At 32.4% G+C, this 22,020-nt stretch overlaps 1 protein-coding gene across 2 annotated transcripts; it reads right to left on the bottom strand.

Moving 5' to 3' along the window:
* Positions 1–1,404: 1,404 nt before the first annotated feature.
* LOC129984687 (uncharacterized) lies at positions 1,405–11,486 on the bottom strand. 2 transcript variants are annotated; one of them, XM_056094624.1, is made up of 6 exons: positions 11,462–11,486; positions 11,289–11,343; positions 10,015–10,168; positions 5,633–5,775; positions 4,399–4,543; positions 1,405–1,657 (listed from the first exon to the last, which is right to left on the bottom strand). In XM_056094624.1, the coding sequence occupies exons 2-6, from the start codon at positions 11,326–11,328 to the stop codon at positions 1,525–1,527; spliced, it is 615 nt and encodes a 204-aa protein (XP_055950599.1). In that variant the 5' UTR covers positions 11,329–11,343; positions 11,462–11,486; the 3' UTR covers positions 1,405–1,524. The 2 variants fall into 2 exon arrangements, with proteins under 2 accessions (XP_055950599.1, XP_055950600.1); XM_056094625.1 differs by having other exon boundaries at positions 10,015–10,129; positions 11,462–11,476.
* Positions 11,487–22,020: the final 10,534 nt, after the last annotated feature.

Here is a 22,020-nt window from a genome sequence, read left to right on the forward strand (position 1 = left end):
CAATATATGAGCCGCTGGACATTTGAGTTTTGAAATCATATTCATCTTACATATGTGGTAGATGAACGAGACGTTTTGACAGAATCTGCTTTTTGAATCTAGGAGTCTTAAACTAAGAATCCATCCCTAAACCACGTAAATTTTCAAAAATAACGATAGCTTTTGAGGAATAAGAATTTGTAAAACGTTTCATGGCTTAACCCTTAACTGGGCAGGTGAAATTTTAGGACTTAACTGGGGAGGTGCGGTCTACGTGACCGCATTTCATTTCGACTCAAATTTTCTAATGAATGTATTGGTATGAAAAACTGCCAATATATTTTGCAGATATTTTTCTTGATATATAGATATATTTTAGAAATTTTTCAAAATATATTGTCAGTGAAAAAAGTAAATGCATTGGAACATACATTTTCTTCTCAAATGACATGTTACAATAAATAATATTCTTGAAAAAGCATATTACTTTTTACTTTTAAAATCATTTATTTTTACAGTATATGAAGGTATAGAGAAGACAATATAATGCAAACTTCAACAATTATATGAAAAATAAAAAAAAAATGACAATAGGTAAAATTGGCCCTTTTTTTAACGGCTTGTGCGACTTTCATATCACGGTGTTCTAGGACATTTTAAACATACAGGTTAAGAACTAGTATAAAAATCAACCTATAAATTTTGTATATATCTCTTAGTATATTAATATATTTTATAAATTTTTCAAAATACATTATCACTAGAAAAATTGATTATGTTTGAACATACACATCAAAATCAGTTCAATGCAAACTTTCATCGAAAAACTCTTCTGTACTTAAACTCTTCTGTAAAAACTCTTCTGTACAATTATCCTTATCACTAAAATCATTTCTGCTTCATTTAAAAGTGTCTGGAACACTGCTTCATAATGGGATCAGTAAACTGGGTGATATTTCTGGCCATCTGCTGAGCCTTGTTTATCACTGGGACACTAACAGGGAGATGCAGCCTTAGAGACCGCGCCCGAAGAAATAACTGAATTATTTTAAAAAGCATCTGCTGAAATCGGTTGAAAAAGTGCACGTGTATTGAAGGTCACAAAACAGGAAGCTACAGTGTCAATCCATTCAATTGAGCTAAAAATAGAATAGGGGTGATAGAAAATCCATCGCTAGCGGTCTCACAGACTGCACGTCCCCAGTTAAGGGTTAATGCATTGATACTGGTAAAGATTTCATGTTTTCCTTCATGATTCAGTTCTGTAAATGCACTATGTAATTATGAGGCACAGTATGTGTTGTTGGTTGGGATACACAAGCCACTTTACTAGCCACATCAAGTACATACAGAAGCCAATTCTTTAAATAAATGAATCCACTACGGAAAAATTCAATAACATTTTATTTCCAATAGATACTGATATATACAATAGCTAAATATTCAACACACATTATTGAATATCAAGTCTTATAAAATATTCCCTGCTGTTATATTGTATACTTTTCATAAAAGTACAAAGTCGATGTTAAAATTTCAGATGTGTTATTCGTTCAGAGGACACGTGATTTGCAAATATTTGGAACGACGAACTACCACTTGGAAAATACTCTTGGCGTCAGAACCACATTTTTTGCGAATCTCTTCTGCAATGCATAATACATTTCCCAGATGCTTGCTGTAATGCATGAATATTTAGATATTAAAAAATTGGACATTAACTTACATTTTCTGAATTGTAACAGTAAAGGGGTCATCAATTACATAACTTTTAATAACTAGCGGAATTTATAACTTTGACCAGCTATTAGTTACCATATCTAACATATATGATTAACGGTGTGATCACTAAATTAGTCTTAATTAATCGACAAATGAAGGTACTCAAAATTTCAGTTGCAACCTTTCGAAACTAAAATTTTATGTTTCTCAATTGCATTTCGATTTTTGCCTTTATCCAAGATAGCGGCCGTTTGATGAGAATTTTAACGCTCCTCGAGTTTCATGACGAGGCCATACATATAACCATAATTCTAAGCCATTTTTGTGACTAGCCTTGAATTTAAAATTCATAAAAGAATCGTCAAAAATTGAATTCATTTTGTCAAACATTTTCTAATTTATTTTTGTAATTTAATTTTATAAAATTGTTATTTTTCTCAATACTTTCGGGACTAGGAACGTTTTTTTTTTTTTTTAATATATTGATGTGATATGTAGTTTAGTAAGAAATATTGCTCATTTTTTTGAAGTGAAGTAAGGGTTATTTAAGGATAAACCTCAAATTTGAACCTTAATGATATGATGAGGACAAATCCTGTGCTGGTTCCTCTTCTTCAGACGTCTACGGCAATAGGCAAATGCTTGATCCTTGAGGGAATTAATTGTGCCCCAAATCATTATATTTTAAGAATGGGTTTCTCAAATAGAAAATATAACCTTAACTACCAGTTTTTCTTAGTATAAAAAGTAACAATCTTGGTATTATGAGGTAGCATTACTGAATTCGCAATGTCTTGGAGTTTTGTTAAAAACGTAAAATGTTCGATTTCATAGATTTTGAAAGAGGCAAAAGTGTATAAGTCAAAGTATCTGGATGATGATGTCGTGTCCGCATTACCACGGAAAGGGGGTGCAGTAGCTTCTGATGGTAAAGGCCCCTGAACACCCGAGGGCAGAAGTCTGACTTCTAGCTCGTATGAAGATGAAACTCGCACATTCGCTTGCACAACCCCTTTTTACAAGGGGGGGGGCATTCATACATCTCCCAGATAGAACATAGATTGAGAACCTCCATGCCCGAACCGGGATTCGAACCCGGGACGCCCAGATCACGGGGAAGATGCGCTACCCCTGTGCCAGGATTCCGGCCATTATCTGGAGTAACTATGAATTAAGCATTCTAGCTTTTAAGGCATTTCCAGAAGTGTAGTGTCTAAAATTATGGTATACTCCCGATGCGGCAAGACAAACTCGGTAATGCAAAAAAGAGCACGGAAGTAAAAGCAGAGCTAAAGAAACCGAGTATTGAAACGTATTTTAATATCGAAAAAGAAAACAGTGGCAGCTAAATAGACCTCAGAACTCAATCAGCATCTGGATTCTTCACAGTCAATAATTACAATTAGGAGACACCTTCATTAACAGCATATTTGAGGCAGAGTAGCCCAAGCCACTTGTCACAGGTGTTAATCCCAAACATCGCCTACAGTGATGCAATAAATAAAACACCTGGACGATGTATTAATGGAAAATAGTCATATGGTCAGACGAGTCATTTTCTCACTTTTATCCACAACAAGATCTGGTATACGTTTGAAGGGCACCTGCACAAGCGTACGATTGTTATTATCACCTTTCATCTGTCAGGCATGGTGGTGGATCTATCATGGTATGAGCAGTCATGGCATGGATTATTGCTGCCCAATTGTAATCCTGATGCAATAAAGTATAGGTGCAACAGGTGTTTTTGATGATTAGGTTCATCCTTACAATTTTTGTTTTCTGAAGAAGAAAGAATTTTCCACAATGAAAATGGTACTAGTCATACAGCTTTATGGCATTGTGATGGTTAAGATATCCAAATAACATTTTATGCATCGCCCTTTTATATTAGACCTTCTATTCGCCACAGAGCATGGCTACAATCCCATTCACCGAGTAAAATACATACTCTAATTAGACTATGTTCCAATTAGAACTAATTAGAATACTTATACAATACTAATTAGAATTCTATTCTTTTAGCCCCAATATTTCAGCCATGAATTTCGGAATATCCTGTATAAGATAATTATATCAATCAACAGTATTAGTAATACACTCTAATTATATTATGTTCTAATTAGAATATACAATACTAATTAGAATTCCATTCTTTTAGCCATAAAATTTCAGCCATAAATTTCGGAATATCCTGTATAAGATATTTATATTAATCAACAGTATTAGTAAAAAGCAAAATAGGGTTTTTTAAACTTTATCTTTCTATTTTCCACCATCTTTCTACGAAATTGCGTTTTTTAAATAGAATGATCATTTCGAAATACATTGGTAAATACAATGAACACAAACGTTGGAAATAGAATAAGTGAATGTTTCAGAATATCAAAATAAACAGTATTTAACTTTTTATTTAGTTCTGACAAATGTTTGTGGCCAGAGAAAAATTTTAACAATTGTTTCGAAATAGATAACTAGAATAAAATTTCCGACACGACGAATTCTGATTTGTTAGTAGGCTTTATTAACAATTTATTTTCATCATATAACCAAAAGTATATTTTACTTCTGAATAAGTACGATTCAATTAGTTTTCTACAACATATTAATGTGAAACATTTTCTGTATTGTGTATGGGAGCATTCCGTACACAACTTTACAAACTTACTATAAGAGTTATTCAAAAACATAACTTACTTGCAAACAGTTTCTGTCACATTAGCATCATCCAATTTTATATCCTCACCCGAGAAGAATGAGTCATATTCTGTATCAAATTTTTCCTGGCAATATCGAACTCCAGGCATTGCCATCTTATAGCAAATCGCATAATTAAGGTACGCTGCATAAAAACATAAGTAAAACACATATGATAAATTGCGTATGATTAAAAAATTAACTTTGTAAAATTTTTAAAAATAATATCTTTATTATTATTTCGGTTGTAACAAAAAAACGTTAAGTAGACTTTACAGAATGTTACAGCTGAAACTATCGAAATTTTAATGATCCGTCCATTAGGAACCGAGATACGCCTGATTGGCCTAGAAGATTCTCGGCAGTTCAAGCTGCAGTGAACAAAAATCGGAATCGTAGACAGGTAACGGGTCTTCGAGAGAATAGCGGAGCAACGGAGGAGTGCCAGCGTTGTGTGGAGCGCAAGCTAGTGCTGAACCGAGCTGTGTACCGAGTTCTGGTGTCTATTGTGGAAGCAGCATCGAGTCCTGTGAGGATTAGCCAGTCATGTAGTAGTGAATTGGTAGCTGGATACAGCTAAAGCGAGGTCACAGTGGAGAATTTCAACCGTCTGGAGAGACCATAGAGTGAAGTTCCGAGGATTTTCCCTCTTCTTCTGAATTCTGTCTGGCCGCTTTGTGTACTGTGGTCAAATACTACCTGTGGGCTGCTGTGTGTTAGTCTCGTCTATATAGTTGTCGTCTATGTCTCGTTTGTGTACTCGTGTTCTTCGTGTAAATAAACGTCGTTGTTTTCTACTGAGGCATGTTGATGTGTTTTTACACCATACACCCACTACAGTTGAACCCAGTGAAATCCGTAACAATATAATGAAGTTGAGAAAATAGCATTTCAGATCAGTTTATGCAGTTAAAAAATTACTTTGCATCCATTCCGAAGAAGTTTAAAACAATGTCTTACCAACATTTTTAAAAATCATTAAATTACTCATTTTAAATAAACTATTTGTAGACTTTGGCTTTTGGAGGTAAAATCATCTTTTTGCGCAAGAAAATCTGAACAAATATTAAAAAAAAAAAAAGACATATCGAATATATGTGAAAGAAGCAATTTTAATTTTATGATACAGTCATCAAAACTAGTTGAAGTACATTACAATTTTTCAGAATTACAAAAGAAATTTTATAAAAACTGAACAACAGATCTTAGTATTTATAGAAATGTAAATACTTACTTTGCTTCATATAGTGATCTTTATAACACATATCTTCAATCAAACTGTAGAGATTTTGTAAGTATTTCAATGTTTTTCGGCTCCCTGATATTTCGCATTCTTTGGAAAAAGATTTCATGCATCTATAGTATTCAGTAAAGAATCTAAGAAAAAAAACATTTTCGAATTTAGGCAATTTTTGGTATCAATTGAACAAATTGAAAATATTCGAATAAAAGAAAAACTTTGGAAAGAATTTTCACAATTTAACCTTTTTAAATTTTCAGTTTTTTCTATGAAACTATTTCAAGTTCTTATCGGAAAAGAGAATTTAAAAATTATTAAACATAATAAGTATAATTTTCTAAGTTTTCAACAATTTTCAGTTTATCCTGAATTGCATCTATTGGAGTTCTCGTATATAATTTTGAATTATTTTATTTATTAATTTTGAAGATAAATTATTTCAAAATTTTCTCAATGCTTTCTATTTTCCCAAGCCCTTATTTACAAGGATTTTTTGACAATAAAAAAAATCATGATGGAGTTATTCTAAATATATTTAATGACAATTTATTATCATACCTATTAGCGGTATTATATGGCATATTTGAAATAAATTTACTATGATATATTGCTTTTTAATTCGTTTTAATCATTCAAAATAATATACACGCTTGCAAATTTTCCAAGTGAAAGATTGAAATCTTACCTTGTTGTTAAAGCGAGTGTTGGGAAAAAGTTATTTAAGCCATTGCAAATTTATTCACTCGTGTTCCAATTTCTACGATTTCTCAGAAAATAATTTAATGCTTGAATGCAGAATTCAAACTATGAAGTAAAAATGATAAGGAATTGTAAGGTTGTTTTATATTAATGCATAAATTAATAAATGCGCTGTGATGCTTTCAAGTATCAATGCAATTACTATCCATCTTTAAGCTGCCCTTCAAAGTCTGCATCCAAAAATTTTCCCCTCTTTAATAAAATGTTTATTTAATACAACTTATGTGTTCAATGCTTTACTGTTGTGTTCAAACTATCTTTAAATATTATGTTCAAAAAATTAAATGGTAAAAGAGTAGTTTAATGTGCTCCTTGCTGCGCCAACGATGCCAAGTCGCAAAAAATAAACTAACTTCTACGAAAAAATTGCGGATACCACTTTCTGCCTTAAAATTATGATCTTTTCTGATAAGTATTATAATTTTTATTTTAATCTGAGATTTATTTAATCTGTATTTGAGATTTTAATTTTTTTTTAACCATTAGGATCACTATCGCTGCTTATCTTAACAATTTTGAAATAAAGAAGTTTTTCAAACCGGCTGCTCCGGTCTGTTGTGCAAAAAGCAAAATTTAGAACATATAATGCCTTTCGGCATCTGAAGAAGGCACCGGGCAGATTTTTTTTGTAACTTATAAAAAGATCCCACCGCTTCGCTAGCCGCGGGAGCGAGAACTTAATAGCCTCGGTAGCACATTGAACATAAAGACTGAGTGCATAATAGAAACAGTAAATACAAACAAACATCCTTTCCTAACTTCATCACTCGTCAAAAAATATATGTATTCCATTCACCCTTCATCCATTCTGCAGGTTCAAAATACTTCCTGCCAACCCATTCACCAAACTACCATTCTTGCGCGATTACCGATATAACAAATTAGCAAGGGAACCATCAGAGCACAAGAAGAATTACAAGAACTGCGAAGAATTCCATTGCAGAACATTTTTAAAGTAAGAATTCAGACGATTTTTTTAAAGCGCATACTGACAGTTAAAAATTACAAAAGAATAAATATTTTCTGTTCGTATTCACATTAAAAATAAAATTGCAGTGTCTTATTAGTAGTAAAATATTTTTTAATTATAATATAGAACCAAATTAAAATCTTTAATAGATATTTTTTTATTATTTTTAATTTAAAATTTTTCTTAAAATTGTAGTTCATGTACAACTCAACCATTGCAAAAGTAGTAAACAAAGCAGCATTAGGATTGCTAAAAGATCATTTCGTTGGGTTTCGATATTGGCGAGAAACTCGGGGGACACACTAAACTACACTTCAACCAATTAAATTTCTTTCTGGAAAAAAATGTATCGTTTTATGATTCCGTTTGCCTACATGTGCACTATCCATGATCTTGGTGATGAAAAGGCCATCATGCTTTACAGCGGTGTTCGAGTTTCAGTCGTCAAACACCCGATATATATCACCGAAATATTAACGTAATCTCGCCAAAACATCTGCAATCCCATGAAAATTTTAAATATGAGGAAGAGGGTCTAGCTTTCCTGTAAGATACAGCAATGGTAGTATTTTTTTTGTTTGTTTTTGCCTAACATATTTTTAATTGGAGGCGTTAAAGAATGAGCTGGTTATGGATATTTCGTAATTTACTTTAATATTCCTGTTACTATTCAAGTCATTCTGATGTACTGGATGGTTAAATGACAGAAAGGTATTTATGTTTTGAATTAACTTATTTAAATAAACTTATTTAAATAAACAAAAATCTTAATTTCAATTAAGATTAAGTGAGTCAGATACTCCACTTTAAATCATTGAGTTAATTTCATATTAATCGATCGTCACTAGATTATCTTTCTGTTTTGAGCTCGAAAAAATGTATATTTTTTGAATAATTTTGAATAGTAAGAAGATAAAAAGGATTTCTGATCTCATAATCTGCTCTTCATGCTAATAAACATCATCATAGGAAGATGACAAATAGTGTTTAAACTCCGATCCCCATACGCAATGGGCATCAGACATACTACCTTCAGGAGGGACGATTCCACTCCAGATAGTGTGCATGATGGATACTTGGTAGAAATCAATCTTGAAATGACAATGATCTCAATGCAGCGACAATACCTCCAGATCACCGCAACCGCATCAAATATTGAGGAATAGATTTAAATAAGTACCACTGATTTCCAAAAAATCTAACAACACATTTCGAATACCAATATCGAGATCCTGATACTGACATCTTTATCTGCCAAACGTATATTTTATACACACAGCGACAAAAATCAAATTAGTTCTTTTCTAATTACTGAGGGTTATAACTGAAATAAGATTAAAACATTCAAAATTAAACGTAAAGCTATAATTATTAACTGATTGATCTATGATTAATTATATATTAAATTAAGAATATACCAATAACAAAGTTTGATTCTCAAGCATTCGAATTCGATCAAATTAATAAACTAAGGAGCTAAATTTGATTAACGTTCTATTTCGAATCTATGAGAGATCTATTTAGGGTAAAATCCTCAATTTGTGAACAACAATGAGATATGAAGGTTTTTTGAGCTCATAATCCGTAATTCAGATAAACATTACAAATAAGAGGAGTACTCAAACCTATTACGCAACACATGTCAGATCCTCATACAAAATAAACAATTGGTTAAAACTTTATCTGAGCAACAGTCTTGTGACAGCGATTTAAAATTATTATTCAAGTCAATTATGATTCGATCAAGTACCGAGGCATTATAAAAAATAATGACAATGCCACTAAGTAGTTTCAAAAGAATCTAACATATTTTAGATTCGAAGGTCAAGAACTTAAGTCTAAATTCCTCTATTTATTTAGTTCGTGTTCTGAACACTTTGGTAATTGGAAATACGAAAACTTCCTGAAATACCAATCATATTAGATTCAAGAATTTGGCTTACATTATTTGTGGATGTCCATAGAATTTTCCTACTTTCTTATATATAAAATATCTAGAGCCAGCACAGTTACTATCTTTAGCTAGAGTTACAATTAATTCATAATTTATTTATATTTTTTAACTATTTTGACGAATCTTTGTTGAATTTTATACTCTAAGCCAATTTACCTTCGTATGAAGATCATACAATTAGAACAAAATGGCCTAACAGTAAAAACTAAACATGAAATCTTGATACATGACTAATCATTAAGCTTGTGCATCGAGTCTTTGCTACATTGTGTGCATCAAATTATTGCTCCTCAAAGCTTTAAGCTACAATCAAATTCTAAAATGAATCACATGACATGATTTAAACTATAGAAAATGTAATTCAACGAATGAGTTATATTTTCTGTAATTCAATGCAGAAATAACCCCCAAAAACCTTTAATTCATCAATATATTCTTAAATTAATCGTTAAAAATTTTTTTAAAAAAAAGAAGAATGGGGATGCCATGTAACTAGAATTTATAGAAAAATCACATAAGCTTTCAGTTTTGACAAGACCGCGTACCATATTGAAGAAAAATCGCTACAATTGTTCTGCATGCCTCTTTGTTTATTAAGTAGAAAATTGAGTTATGATTAGCTAAAACTTATATTTATGAACAAGTATATCATCTTAATACTGACTGTATAATTAGTTAATAAAGGCAACTAACCGACATGCTTCATTCAGAGATTCATCATCGTCGGGCAGATTGTTGAAAAATTGCTCATACCCATTGCTGCAGAAAGGAACAGGATTCCTTTTGCATGGCGATTCCACAAGTGGTCCTGAAATTTTATAATGCTTTGATGTAATTATTTGTCCAACTAAAAGAGAAAGGATATGAGATGTCTTATTCGTCTTGAACTGAATATTAAAATCGATAAAAAATGCGAGTATCGTTCATGCTTACTGTTAAAATATCGAATGAGTTTGTCAGGAAGTAATAAATTTGAAGTCTCTTGTAAATACACCTTCGGCTGGTGCGAGCAGTTTCATATTTCTCATTTTTTTTTTTTTTTTTTTGGCTCTTAACAATATGTACCGCTTTTATTTCTCAATTGCTTTTAGGTAAAAAGATTTCTTCTGATATAAAATTTGAAAAAAAAAAAATCAATAATTCACAAGATATTCCATCCTATCTTGAAATAAACTATATTCAAAACGAAACAACACAAATAATATCATTCTGTGCCCTCGGTGATTAAAACAGGTTTCTAATAGTTGTATGGGTACAAAACGAAAAAAAAAAAAATGATACACGGCAAATCTCAAATTCATACCCAGAAAACTATAATTTAAGCATTAAACAAAGTAGATAATTTTAAATTAGTTAAAAGCAAAAGGTGAGCACAGATTGAATTTAAAGAGAAACAGCGACGTTTTCAAAGACATTTATAAACGTCAACATTTGTTTTCTTTATTTGAGGGCATTAGTTATGTTTAAAGAAATTTCACAAATTAAAAGTAAAGTTAAAGTAAAATTCACAAATTAAAGAAAAAACAGAAGAGAAATAAAAATTATACATTAAAAATGCTTAACACTGATAAAAGCAGAAGGTGCATTCGCAATAAGAATTGAGGCTTTCAGCTGTTTTTATTTAAAACACTTATGAGGAGTTAAAAATATAAAGACAATAATTTGAACGAAAAAATACGAAACTGTATACTCTTTATAAATGTGGGATGCAAGTCTCGTCATAGAAAAAAAAACAGTCTTGACTATATAGTAATGAAAAAAGATATTACTGTTTCATATTATATTTGAAAAGTGGCGATTTTTCCATTCGTTTATATGATACTCTTCAAGTGTAATAACAAACAGAGATTATTATTTATAATAAAAAATATAAACTATGAAGCTTTGAACATTTCATTCCAAAATTCAAGTTATTGTATTGAAAATAATCTTTTCGATTTTTTAATGAAAAAAAAAAAAGAACTTGCCTCCAAATAACAGCAAGATGAACCAAATTAGAGGAATCATTTTTAGTGTAGTCGACTGGAAAGAAAAATCCTTTTACAGAAAAAGATTGGCAGATAAAATCGTTACAAGATTCACATAAAACTCGTTCAAAATTGAAATTTTGCTCTTTTTTAATACGCGTATGGCGTATTACCTTCTATTAGCGAGGGAAAAACCTCAGAATAAAGCAGCAGTCGACCTAGGCCAATTATTGAACGCAATAGAAGGTCATGTCTGCTTCATACGTAATGCTTGTCATTGGTCCGTTGTGGTCACGTGACCTTCTATTGCGCGCAATAGTTGGCCTCATGAGAACGCTGCTTTAAATAAAATTTTGTGACCAATCGTTATTGCTTATTTTAGTAAAATTAGAGCCGTATTGTTAATTTCAAATAAATTTTATCCCTGTATCTTGTGGTATTTTAAAAAGACTTGAGTTCTTTAAAGCTCTCGCTAGTAATCTCCTTTTACATTTTTATCACGTTAATTTTGAATTTTTGAAAAATATTTTACGATTATTCCTAAGTAAAATAACAAATTTACATTAGGACTTATTTAACCAAATCCTAATTATGTAACTTTGTCAATAGGCCAATATTCGAATTTGAAATAATGGAACCAAAATTGTGAAATTGGAAAAATAACAGTCGGAATGCGTTGGTAGCTTTGATGTGTCCTCTGCCAACCGAAGAAAGTTATTTTTATCGGCTAAGATAAGAGGACAGATATTGAAATGTATAATCCTAAAACAAATATATTTATATTATTAATATCCATGCATAATTTAATTTGTGGATTTTTTTATGTAACTCGTATGGCATCTCCAGTTTTTTTCTTGTTGTTGTTATCTCTATTATTATCAAACTGACTTCCATGAATCTTTCTGTTGTCTTAATTGCTCAGATTCATCCAATAATCCAAATTTTCATTTATTCGAATCTGTACTATGTCTTTTTAATTCGAAAAATTGAAGTTTTTTTTTTATGTTTGCACTTTATTTTAATTCATTATATCAAGATGATATATCATTTTAACCTTTGATTTTTAAAAATTTTGATTGCTAAAAATACCTCCGGAAAAGTAAGATGTGGATTAATTTTTTGGAAAATTTAGAAAGTTCGTTGTTTAAAAATTAATTATCAACTGATTTTTGGAATTACTTGTATCTTTCTGCGAGTCCAATGACTCAAAAAAACATTATAAGTTAGATGGGAGGAGGGCATTCTGGTAGTAGTGTAGTCTCTACAGCAAATTTGTAGGTTTCTTTCTGAATTCGAGCAAAATCCATTACAGTTACTTAGCCAGTCTGTCACAATAAAAGTGAATATTATAATTTCAAGACATATGGATATAGATGGATTTTTTTTTTTAAATTGAATGCACAGTTAAGCTTTAAAGTGTAGATCTAAAGCACTTTTTAAAGCAAATGATCTTATGTTAATCTGTATATTCGAATGTGTGAGAAAACAATGCAATGAAGGATGTGGAATTTGAATTTTATCTAGTTATTAAAATTATAGATAAGTATCAAATTTTGTTTTCGAGTTGTAGATAAACAGCTATTCAAAGTGTGTATCTAGTTTTCATCACAACACTACGAAACACAAAGCGCTCATGTGTAGGACTTTGAAAATAAAAATCTGAGTACATGGCATTCACGACCTTGCCTAAGATCTACATTTTTATATACAGAGGGAAAGATAACATTTTTTTAAGGAACATTCCGGTAGTTTCCGGGATATTTCTCATGCTGAAGGAGATAGCATGTTCACATGCGCCAAAATTGCAAGAAATATTACCTATCGATTCCAAAAATTTTGATCGATAGATAGTTAGTCTGATGGTACATTTGGTCTCAAATTTCATGCATGCCTAAAATCTCTATTTTAGTATTTAAATCATCATTAATAGTCTTCATGGAGCAATTTTTTAGCCTTTTTAAGTATATTACAGAATTTCTAAAATTGTATATGAAGACTTGCTTATAATTACAGAAATGGAAACAAGAGCAAGTTTAACCCTCTAACTGTTTTTTTTCTTCTGTTATCTAATTAGATGGCATACACTCGGAAATATTCTGACATACGGATTCAAATTGGAAATGACTCTTTGTACTCGGAGAAGAAATTTGATGCATAATTATTCCTTCAATAGAATAACTTGTTCATTGCTCCGAAAAAAATATGTATAATTGTTTTAAGTTGAATTTCCACGAAAAATTAATATCCTTACCTCCCTAAAGATATTTTTAAACTAGCAAATTCAAATTTGTATCAAAATTAAAAAATAAATAAATAAAACCTTAAAATGATGCGCCCTCTCAAATGGTGCCTGAGAGAATCTATATGAGTGCTAAAGGTTAGTAAAAAACTTGATATATATGATGTGATATACGAATGCTAGAATCTTTGAATGTTTTAATTTTGTTTATATGTTTGTGAAAGGACTATTCTATAGCCATATGACTTAACCTCCGAGGGAGGCACCTCGAAATGAGGATGACAGGCTTTCGGTATTGTGGTTGAATCTCGCCACCCTGGTGGGTACTCAAATAGGTGGGTTATCTGGCTCCTCCCATCGATGACGGGACGTACTTCCGTCGAGAAGGGTTGTACCGTGGCCGGTGATGGCTTTCAGGACTCAACCACAGTTCCCGTTCAATGTTCCTGTTGCGGCGGTCCGGTCATTCAGCATTCTTTATCCATGTGCCTTCGGGCGGTTGGAGAGCCGCCATACCCATATGACTTAAGGTATGCACACAGTGTTTTTAAACTAAGATAAAGCTTAGCAAAATACAAAATCATAAAATGACGAAGAATTGAATAAGCAGACGCGATTTGTTTCCAATTTAGAGAGAATAGAAGGATTAAAAGTATGCATTGCTTATTCTTGATATAAAAATAGCCGATTGGATTATGTGTCAATCTATAAAAAAATAAAAGACGAGAAAAAAAATTGAAATCTATCTGGCAAACCTTTGACGCATTTTTTTTTTTTTTTTGAAAGAATAGGAAATGATTAGGATTTAAGTGGGTCACCAGGAAAAACAATATATTCAGGAAGGAAAAATGCTTGATGAAAATGACTAAATGCTTGAAAAAATTCAGATTGCATGAAAGGAAGCTGAATAATAGATGACGAACAGGGACCAGATGTTCCTGGATGCGGAAGTCAGTTTGCAGGTAAACGCGATGCGGAATGTATTAAAATAACTTTCACAGAAGGTCAAAAATTAAAAAAACACACACACAAGAAAGCAACTAAATGTGTTTCAGAATTGAATAATTTTATTTTACAGATATAAAATATGATGCAATAAATATATCAATATGATGGACATCATAAATGATCACACAAGATCACCGTCCTCTCCATATGTGAGGCAAAATGGGTGATCACTATATCCACTTTATTTGAGAAAGTGGATGAAAATGATTAAAACGATATCTGTTGAATTTTCGATTCAAAAGGGATCAGAGGATGCCGCAAAAATGAAGGCTGCCGTACCTAGATGCATCGAACGATACTAAGATCATATTCGCAGCAAAAGAGGTCCGTCGACTTTAGTTAGAAAACGAATCCTCTGTGAATAGGGTTCTAATATTTTGTGTGGAAATTGTGAGAAGGAATTGTTAATCTCTGTTTGATTGATTAGTTTAGTTATATTAACGTCCCGCTATAAAGCAACACTAGGTCTATTTTAGGACGGACTTCGCAATTTTGAACACTACTGTCCGGTCAGATGATGAGGACGACACCTGAGCTGGCATCTCCTCTCCACACCACACAAGCGGGAGGACATTTGGCCCTGACGGATTTAATGGGCAACAGATCCACTTACACGAGGGTTCTTCTGTGAAATCGGGTCTCGAACCTGATTCCTACGGCTCACGAGCCAAGACCTTACTACCAGGCCAACGTGGCTCTGTGAAGTTCCGATTGAGATAATTATTTTCATTGATAGTATCAAATATCCACACTCATTCAAGTCTGTAATTTGTATTAAAAAATCATCTCGGCAAGCTGGAAGGCAAAGGTAGATTTCTTTACATTTAAGTTATTATCTGGCAACATGAATTGTTGATGTTAGAAGCGGTTAATGTTAGGGCTTGAAAATCTCTTTTCAACCACTAACTTTTAAGATATTGCAGTTATCGAAAAAATTTAAAAACAAAAGTTGTTCACCCGTGAGGAGCTAATTTGCCTAATTGGATTTATTTTTCTATTCTCAATATTCAGAAAGTTATAGCGAAATGAAAAATTCAACCCACCACCACCATTTCCATCCCCTTTTAGCTAGAATGGGCCATTTATGAACTCGCTCAAGATTTTTACATTCCTTCCTTCAAAGCCAGTTAAAACCCAAACAAAATTACTCTAGTTATCCTGCTCAGAATATATGGGTTTGGTTTGGTTATATTAACGTCCCGTTTGAAGCAACACTTGGGCTATTTTGGGACGGACCTCGTAATTTTGAACCGCGGTCAGATGACGAGGACGACACCTGAGCTGGCACCCCCCTCACCACACCACACCACACCACACCACACCAACGGGAGGACGTTTGGTCATGACGGATTTAACGTGCAACAGACCCCCTTACACGACGGTTCTTCGGTGGAATCGGGTCTCGAACCTGAAACCTTCAGGTTCCGAAGCCGAGACTTTACCACCAGGCCACCGCGGCCCCCCAATATATGGGAAAAACGTTATGTGTGTGTGTGTGTGTGTGTGTGTGTGTGTGTGTTTTGTTATGAGAATCATTGCAATCTTCTTATAGGAATCTGCCTAAAACCATTCTTATGTCTATATTTTAGAAGAATGAACAATCAAGAATACGAAATTATTTATCATAAACTTTCACAAATCAGAGCCGGATTAAGTCTTCTAGGTGGCTCTAGGCATTGACACTTTCGAGACATCTTTTACCTTCTAAATTTCAAGAGCAAATATTTTCTAATAATTTCAATTTGAACTATATATAAGAAGTTTTAAATAGCAAATTTCAAGAACATGAAATAGCAAAGTACTTAATTGCTGATCATTAGAAAAGAAAAGGTTTATCTCATACGCACTTTTTCGTGTATTTAAAAGTAGAAATGTTTGCAAAAATCTGGAGAGCAATCTAAAGTCATAAAAGCCTTAAGAACCGATAGTAAAAATAAAGGAGTTAAATCACTATGGTTATTGTTAAAACGAAAATTTCTTAAAAACCATGAATGATTAGAGCACATCATGAAAGTTATTAAAATAACGATAATTTTGAAAAAAAAAAACATTTTAATAATTCTTGCTTTTACAGGTGTTTTTTTTTAAACAGTCCAATTTTTTTACAGATTTTTCTACGTTTTTATAGCATTTTTACATAAATCATTAAGTGTGTGTATAGTGAAAAATATCTAACGCGTTGCAGAATGCGAAATGTCATTTTATTCCAGAGGAAAATATGAAGCTCAAATATCAAAAACACAGCCAGGTGCAATGAAATTTTGAGAAGCAACAAATCACTAATTGGAAAACAATAATATCGCCCAGAATGCACAGCTTGGACACAACTTCCAAGAGAGACTATGACATGATAGCCTCCATTTATAAAATTGCCTAAGAGATCGCGGAATTTTCTAGAAGAGTTTTCAGATTTCAATTGTCATGAAGATTGCGTTACAATTCCCGCATTTTCCAGAAACTACAATTTGGTTGCCGAATTCCCACTAAGATTTGAGGAGAGGGAATAATTGTTCTATCCTTCATTCAGAATATTTAGCCCTCTATCCAATAATGAAAATAACACTGCTAGAAAGCAATGTAAATATTTATAACAATGCACTGACAAAAAATGTTATTTTAATATTTATAAATCAAAAAATAAATCGCAGTTTTTCTTCTTCTTAAAGATTAACTTCAAATGGAAACGTAAAACTTTCTCCGTCATAAATATCCTTTCCCCCTTTTTCTTATATATTTCTCAAACTATAATATTTTGTTTCAATTGTATTTTGATTTAATCGAATATCAATTGCAATTTGAAAAAAAAAAAGCATTCAGTTTTAATAACCAATGTTTTCATATACCATCTAGATATGCTATCGTAGAAGTGCAAATTCCTGTTATTGTAGTAAAATATATTCATCATCATCATGTCACATCATCATCACTCGGGAATTCCACGTTAATTGGAATTAATGACCAGATCGGCATTTCTTTTCGAAAACTAATTTACTCTTCCGAAGTTATTGTTTGTTTAAAAGAATCGAATTTGAAAATCGATCATTCGCTCTTCTTTCAAAGCAACTGTTTTCAGAATTAAGCACAATCCATTAGCAAACTCCAAAGCTTGGCGGAATATAAAAACAAAAGTATTTAATGAACTTATACTTCGCGGGATTTAAAACTGGTGTATATATCCAGAGTATTCTCCTGTACGTTGTCATTTATCAAATTGGGAATTTGTTAGAAGTAACTGATGCGCAAATTATTTTTTCAATGAAATTCCTATAAAGTTCGATAAATAATGGAATTCTCGTGGTTTTAGTTTAATCGTGTCTTTCATTGTATTTTTTTTCATTTATACGAGTTTAGTTACTGTAATGTCCCGATTTAAAACAACATTAGGGTTATTTTAGGAAGGGCATCGTAATTTTGAACCACTGTCAAATGACGAGGATGGCACCTAAGCTGGCACTCTCTCTCCAAATTTTCACACCACACTAGCGAATGGACGTTTGGCCCCAATGGATTTAAGATGCACCGGGTCCGCTTATATGACGATTCTTCGGTGGAATCGGGTGTCGAACTTCAAACGCTTCGGTTCCAAAGCCCAGACCTTACCACCAAACCCCCGTGGCTTATATGAAAGTATATAAGAAGTATTGTAATCGTTAAAAAATTCGAATATAAGATTTTGATAAATCTTCCTTTTTTAAAATCTTTCTTAGTTTGAAAATTGGATGCATGTTATTATAACTATCTATGAAAAATATAACTCATAAACGTTTTGCATTAGATGATTGAAATTAGGCATATTAATTCTAAGCTAAATTCGCATATTTCAATAAAATTTTGAATGAATTCGGTTATTTACAGAAAGGTTATGTAAAGGTTCGGTTATTTACATAGGTTTATTTACAGAAAGATTTTTCGAGGCCAAGTTAATAGTATAAATATAAACAAAGCATTAAGTGAATAAAATTGGTTCACAGTTTTAATATTAAACTGTAGATTTGAGAAGACCGCGGTGGCCTGGTGATAAGGTCTTGTCTTGTGAGCCGTAAGGTTTCAGGTTCGAGACCCAATTCCACCAAAGAACCGTCGTATAATGGGGTCTGTTGCATGTTAAATCCGTCATGCCAAACGTCTTCCCGCTGGTGTGGTGTGGAGAGAGGGTGGCAGCTCAAGTGCCATCCTCGTCATCTGACCGCGGTTCAAAATGACGAGGTCCGTCCCAAAATAGCCCTAGTGTTGCTTTACAACGGACGTTAATATAACTAAACGAAACTGTAGATTTGATTCAAATTTTTGACCAAATACATAAAATGCTTGATCACCTGTCTGCTTGCATATTCACTCTCTTACAAACGTGATAACTGAAAAAACGCGACTGCGTAGTTAAATAAAATTTAGTATATGATCATTTTTTTTACTGGAAATGCTATTTTGAAGTATATTTTGGTCTAATAATAATGATGACATCTTAACATCTACTCACTTTTCTTGATTACACCATGTAGAAGCATATAGCATATTAGGTTGGCCTAACAAAATTTGGACAAGTTGAATGGAAAGAATACCTTTATGGTAATCAAAAGGAATCGCCACGGATATTGTAACATAGGTCCCATCGCTTAGACTGCAGGTCTATGCCTTGCTGTAGAAAGATCGTGGCTGATTCTTGAGGAAGTGCAGCACAGCTTCCATCACTTTGCCGTCCGAATGGAAACGTGTCTCCTGTAATGCTCTCTTAAATGACTCAAAGATGTGGAAGTCGCAGGGTGATAAATTCGTACTGTATGGTGGGTGTTCTAATACTTTCCAATGGAAATTTTTAAAAAGTCGTATGGGACATGTGAGCGGGCATTGTCATGGGGAAGGATCACTTGTTGTGTGAAAAGACCTGGTCGTTTGCTTTTGATTGCTTTCCGCAGTTTTGTCAGAGTAATGCAGTATTGTGCTGAATTGATAGTGTTCTCTTGGGGCAGGGAATAAATGAAGAGTGGTTCATGGCAATCCATGAATTAAAAACCGTACTACCGCATGCTGTTCCCATATTGACGCATCCATGTATAGCAAGACTTCACTTCCGACCATTTTTCTCTACTATAAACAGCTTTCACTGTTGAACACCGTATGTATTCCTACCTCCTACGGCCCCTTATATGCCTGTTTGGAAACGCTGCCATACCTGCAACCATTCTGACGCAATCGTCAGTGTCCACTTTTCATTTGGGCAACCCTAATAATTATGCTAGAATAAAATTAAAAGCTTTTGTGAGTACAGCCTTGTCCAAAGTTCAAACCCTTTATGGAAGGGGGGGGGGGTACTTACTTTAAAGGGCATGCGTGAAATTTTCGGAGGGGCCAACTTTTATTTATAATATTAACTTTCCCCCTACCCCCACCAGCAACTTATATCTTCAAATACAGAAGCGAAATGTGTTTTCAACAGAACATTGAACAGATTCTAAGAAAGCAGCTTTACAGTAATGAAAATTAATAATGAACATCCAATTAATAAAGCAATTTTAATACTTCAGAACGAGAAAAAAATGCTCATAATATTTTCAGAGAAGTTGTTTTTACCTTGTAGGAAATAGTATAACAATCATAAATATTGTTCTACTTCGTTTCATTAAGATGATAAATGGAGATTAGAGACAAAAGACGTAGAGAATGTTATACCGGAATTTAATTATCGTATCTCTTCATAGACACTAAGCTAAAATTAATTCCCAAAAGAAGGTTATGTACATTAGAGATTGTAATTTTGTCATAATCTAATAGCAGAAGAATTCCACGACGAAGCTTTTCAATCCTTATAACGCTTTACGCTGAGCTATTCTTTTAATGAAAATTGAATTTTACTATTGTTAAACATTTAATGAAAATAAATTGGAAAAATTATACTATCCTAATCTGGAAAAAGATTGTCATATAATTTTTAGTTTTTCACTATATAACTAAGATTGCAATGAATCAATATTTACCGAACTGAATAGCTTTTGTTAGCTTCTCTTCAGTAAAATTCATAAGAATTCATTTTTCATATATATAGGCATATATTAATTTTCATCAACTTGAACTTTGGTAAGATGTAAATTGCAATATTTTGCGATTACCTTTCTGAAGCATATTACTGTAACAACTTTTAACCAGTTAATTATTTCTGACACGTATACTTCTCAATGAAAAAGAGCATTTTGAGTTACGATGAGTTCATTCAATGGCAGGTATTATATTTCTATAATAATAGTTTAATTATTATATTTATATAATATATATAATTATATATTATGACAATTTAGGTACTCATTTTTCGAAGTCGAAACAGTTAACTGGTTTAGCTGTAGCTTATAGTACAGATAAAAGAAAGGAGATTAATCAGTTTTGTATTCGTCAGTTTTGATTACGTCAGTCATTCCATTTAAAGCTTAACACCAAGTTAGAGGGGCTGGCATGCAGAACACATCAATAAGTTCTTCTTGGCTGCATATTTTAGACGACTGCCCCCTAGATATCAGTTTCCTATCTATCCTAAAAGGAGCCTCCTCTGAGAACAGTAAATTTAATTCCACTTCCAAAGTTCGTTTTTCCAAGATAAATGTACATTTTCATAATATGCTGACAAAAAAAATCTGAAGAACATAGCTTCAGAAATTCTTATTTTATCATATACAAAATATACAAAAGGAGTATTATAGTTATCAAAAATTCGACAGATTTAGATGAATCTCCACGAGTTTGAGAAACTCGTATTTGGTATAAAAAATTCTTTCTGCCTCTGCTTGAGAACACATTAACTCAAAAACGCTGGATATTGAAGCTTAGCTGGATATTGAAATTTTGCATGCAGCAGATGAACGCTCTTTATTCCAGATTTGTAGATTTATATCAAATGATGGACGGTGTCTATAAAGTTTGTTTATTTTCAAAGGAAAATAATAATTATAAAACTTAAAATGATTGATGATTTAGCACAGATTTAGCATTTGAAGTACAAAATTCGTGTAAAACTTTGAACAAAGTTTATCCAATAGCAATCACTCACTATATGTCTGTCGGTGTTTAAATGAATAAAGGTGTCCTAACTCATGAACTCAATACTGTGGATAAATTTGGTTTGATTTACGACCTTGTAACAAAGATAGTTCGGTCCCAAATATTTACTCAAGATTAATTCATGCTCAAGTATAATTTGTTTATTACCCTCCCCCCCAAAAAAAGATAAGAAGATCCAATTGTTTTAAGTTGTATTCCCCCGAAAAATTAATTTACATATTCTTACCATTCTGCAGATATTTAAAATTAAAAATTAAAATGTAAAATAATGCGCCGTTTCGAATGATGCCCTAGAAATACCATCCAAGTGCAAAGGGTTAACAAATAAATCATTCTTTCCCACTGGCCACAAACATTACAAAAATAAATTTCAAGACAGATTTCTTTTTTTAAAAAAAAAATCAAATTTATTGAAGACAGTTAAAATTAAAAAATCTCAAC

The sequence above is a fragment of the Argiope bruennichi genome, chromosome 9 (genome assembly GCF_947563725.1).
Source record: "Argiope bruennichi chromosome 9, qqArgBrue1.1, whole genome shotgun sequence".
Classification (NCBI taxonomy): Eukaryota; Metazoa; Arthropoda; class Arachnida; order Araneae; family Araneidae; genus Argiope; species Argiope bruennichi.

Coding starts and splice junctions, on each gene's coding strand:
- LOC129984687 (XM_056094624.1), bottom strand. CDS start 11,328: ATGATTCCTCTAATTTGGTTCATCTTGCTGTTATTTGGAG. Junction 4,544..5,632: donor AGATCACTATATGAAGCAAA/GTAAGTATTTAC, acceptor GTTTTTATGCAG/CGTACCTTAATTATGCGATT. Junction 1,658..4,398: donor GTGACAGAAACTGTTTGCAA/GTAAGTTATGTT, acceptor CATGCATTACAG/CAAGCATCTGGGAAATGTAT.